General features: G+C 47.6%; 1 protein-coding gene across 1 annotated transcript; it reads right to left on the bottom strand.

Moving 5' to 3' along the window:
• Window positions 1–543: 543 nt before the first annotated feature.
• Window positions 544–1,482, bottom strand: LOC137167561 (olfactory receptor 52P1-like). Its single transcript, XM_067569777.1, has one exon. It carries the CDS (start codon window positions 1,480–1,482, stop codon window positions 544–546), a length of 939 nt encoding a protein of 312 aa, XP_067425878.1.
• Window positions 1,483–3,010: the final 1,528 nt, after the last annotated feature.

Genomic DNA, 3,010 nt, shown 5'->3' with positions numbered 1-3,010 from the left:
CCAGTCTGTGTGCAATGTGTGTCCCAAAATAAACTGATAATTGAGGACAGCTTTCATTCCTTCGGGGGGATTAACCAGAGGGGAAAATTCAAGTGTCTGCTAGTTAAGAACTCAGAGAGACCGATTTGGGGAGACTCAGCACTGCAAAGGATTGCTGGGGCCTGGTGGATGGCAGAGAGGGACAAAAGAGTCAAAGACGGAGGAGAGTGAGGAATAGTGGGAATCAACAACCAAACTGATGGAAAACAGGGCTGAGAGCATATCAGAAGTCACCACTGCTGGTGGTGTGGATGTCATGGAAAGGCCGAGCGAAAGGGTGTGAGGGGGTGGGGGAGAAGAGTGACACTGAAAGAGATCAGGTGATGGTCTGAGAGAGCAGTGCTTGGTGATGGAGTGATAAGACATTAGGTGTGAGAAACTTCTCAAATTGTGAACAGCCACAGGGCTGAGCTCAGCCAAATTGGAACAGAGCACACTTGAGTAACAAGGAGAAAAGCTTTCCCCCTCTTGTGACTCATGTTTAAAGTCAGTGGCCCCAAGCGATCACATTCTACAGGTGTATTTTCCCACTTTGTCACGAAGCTCTTTGGTTTTCACGCCATAAATGATGGGGTTGAGCATGGGAGGGACAAGGACATGCACGTTGGCCAAGAGGATGTGAACGTGGGCAGCGATGCCCTGACCGAACCTGTGTGTCAGGGCAGTGAAGAGGTAGGGAGTATAAGACATCAGCATCACACAGATGTGGGCTGTGCAGGTGTTGAGGGCTTTCCCGTGGGATTTCTTGGAGGAGATCCTGAGGACGGCCCTGATGATCAGCCCATAAGACAGGCCAATGAGTGTCAGGTCTAACCCGATGATCACTAATGCCATCACCAGGCCATACGTCCGGTTGATTCTGGTGTCCCCACACGAGATCTTCACCACAGCGAGGTGCTCACAGTACGTGTGGAGGATAACGCGGTTGGCACAGAATGGCAGTCTCCACAGTAGTAGGGGCACTGGCAGAACCAAGAGAACAGCTCGTATCAAACCCATTAGCCCTAGTTTAGCGATTCGTGTGTTGGTGAGGATGGTGGTGTATCTCAGAGGGTCACATATGGCAATGTAGCGATCGAAGGCCATTGTCACGAGGACGGCTGATTGCATAGCAGCAACTGCGTGAAGGAAGAACATCTGGGTGAGGCAGCCATCCACAGTGATGTCTTTGGAACTGAACCAAAATATGCACAGTGCCTTCGGCACAACGCAGGTCGACATGCCGATGTCTGTGAGCGCCAGCATGCAGAGCAGCAGGAACATGGGCTTGTGCAGGGTCTGCTCTTTGCTGACAACAAACAGAACCATGAAATTTCCCAACAGGCTGATGATGTAGAACGTAGAGAAAGGGATGGAAATTGAGATGTGGGCAGCTTCCAGCCCAGGGATGCCGTTTAGGATGAATGTTGACGAATCGGAGGGGGTGAGGTTGAAAGTCGCCATGAGATGGTTGAAGCACTGATCAGGCTCAGTAATATTCAGGCTGCCTGTGAAGGGAGAGAAGCAGAGGGAGGAGGGTTACACACTTGATAAAAAGTAGCACGGAAAATATTTTATAGTTTGTAACCATCTAGACAAGGGGTGAGCAGTGCGGTGCCAATATTTGCAGAAGGCATCAAATTTTTTAGGACGAGCAGCAGGGTGGAAGACGATGTTCGATGTCAATAAGGATGAAAAGATGGGCACTGTTACCTTATAAGGGAGAGAAATAAGAGGGGATTTAAGAAAATTCTGCAAATTACAGACTGGCAGAGAGTATAGCAAAGATGTGTTCTCCCTGTCTCATAACACAAGGTCATGAGGGCATTCAATTAAAATGAAACATGGCAACTTCAAAACTGATTAAAAAAAGAATGCTTTCTTCCCTCAGTGCATAATTAGACAGAAACTCATTGCCACAAGATGAAATTGCGGCCAGGAGCTAAGCAAGAATTGGAAAGGTATAGGACACTCTCATGGATAGTAAGAATCTTCCATTACAATAGTTACAGCTAAATAAACGTATTTGAAAGCCTGATTCATGGCACAAGCTGATCTGTAGCTGTTAGGCGTTATGGTGACAGCCTTGTGAAGTTTAGGTTATCCCCCCAACACCTTCTTTGGCAGGCCCTGGGTTTATTGTTGTCAGAGAGAGGACGCTGGACTGGACAGACCATAGGTCTGAACCTCGATACAATTCCTCTGCTGGAAAGGAGCCATGTTTTCCCCATGGAAACAGACACTATCATGCCAGACTGGGACTTTGTGTTCTCTAACTTCCCTTATTTCTTTTGGTGAGACACTATCCTGAAGGGGTCCAGCTTTCTCTGAGACATAACAAGTACAGTGGTTTTGTTATTCTGCCTTGTTAACTGACAATGGAAAGCAGAGACACCCGTCAGCAACCCATCTGCTTACCCATCACATGCTTAAATACTGATAACGTTTGCAGATGCATCAAAAATTGGGAGATTGTAAATAATGAAGAGGAGAAGTCACTGATTCAGAGCGATCTGGATTGGTTGGTAATCTGGGTCGAGGCAAACAGAACAAAGAAGGTAGGCGATGCTTACACAATGGGGGACTCTATCGTGGGAAGCAGTGACTCTGAAAAAGATGTGGGGGGGTGAAAGGGTAATTAGCTAAACACGAGGTCCCTGTGTGACCCTCTGGCCAAAAAGAGCTAATTTTATCCTGGGATGATAAACATGATAGAGTAGAGGGAGATAAGTTATTTTACCTCTTTCTTTGGCACTGGCGGAACTGCTGGTGGAAAATGTGTCCTGTTCCGGTGTTCACAATTAAAGTTGGATTTTGAAACACAGAGATAGTTAAGGGGTGACTTCATAACAGCCTACAAGCACCCACATAGGGAACAAATATTGAATTTCAGCAGTGCTGCCTTCCTGCCAGTGTACCCAGCACTCTCTGCCCCCACAACCCTCAGTGCCACCCGCCTGTCCATGTGCACCCCCCTCTGCACTCCCAGAAC

The sequence above is a fragment of the Emydura macquarii genome, unplaced genomic scaffold, assembly GCF_026122565.2.
Source record: "Emydura macquarii macquarii isolate MOO-44397 ecotype Brisbane River unplaced genomic scaffold, CSIRO-AGI_Emac_v2 contig_2938, whole genome shotgun sequence".
Classification (NCBI taxonomy): domain Eukaryota; kingdom Metazoa; phylum Chordata; order Testudines; family Chelidae; genus Emydura; species Emydura macquarii.
This window is presented reverse-complemented; position numbering and strand designations above follow the sequence as displayed.

Excerpts from the sequence above, each read along its gene's own strand:
- LOC137167561 (XM_067569777.1), bottom strand. The coding sequence starts at position 1,482 with ATGGCGACTTTCAACCTCACCCCCTCCGATTCGTCAACATTCATCCTA.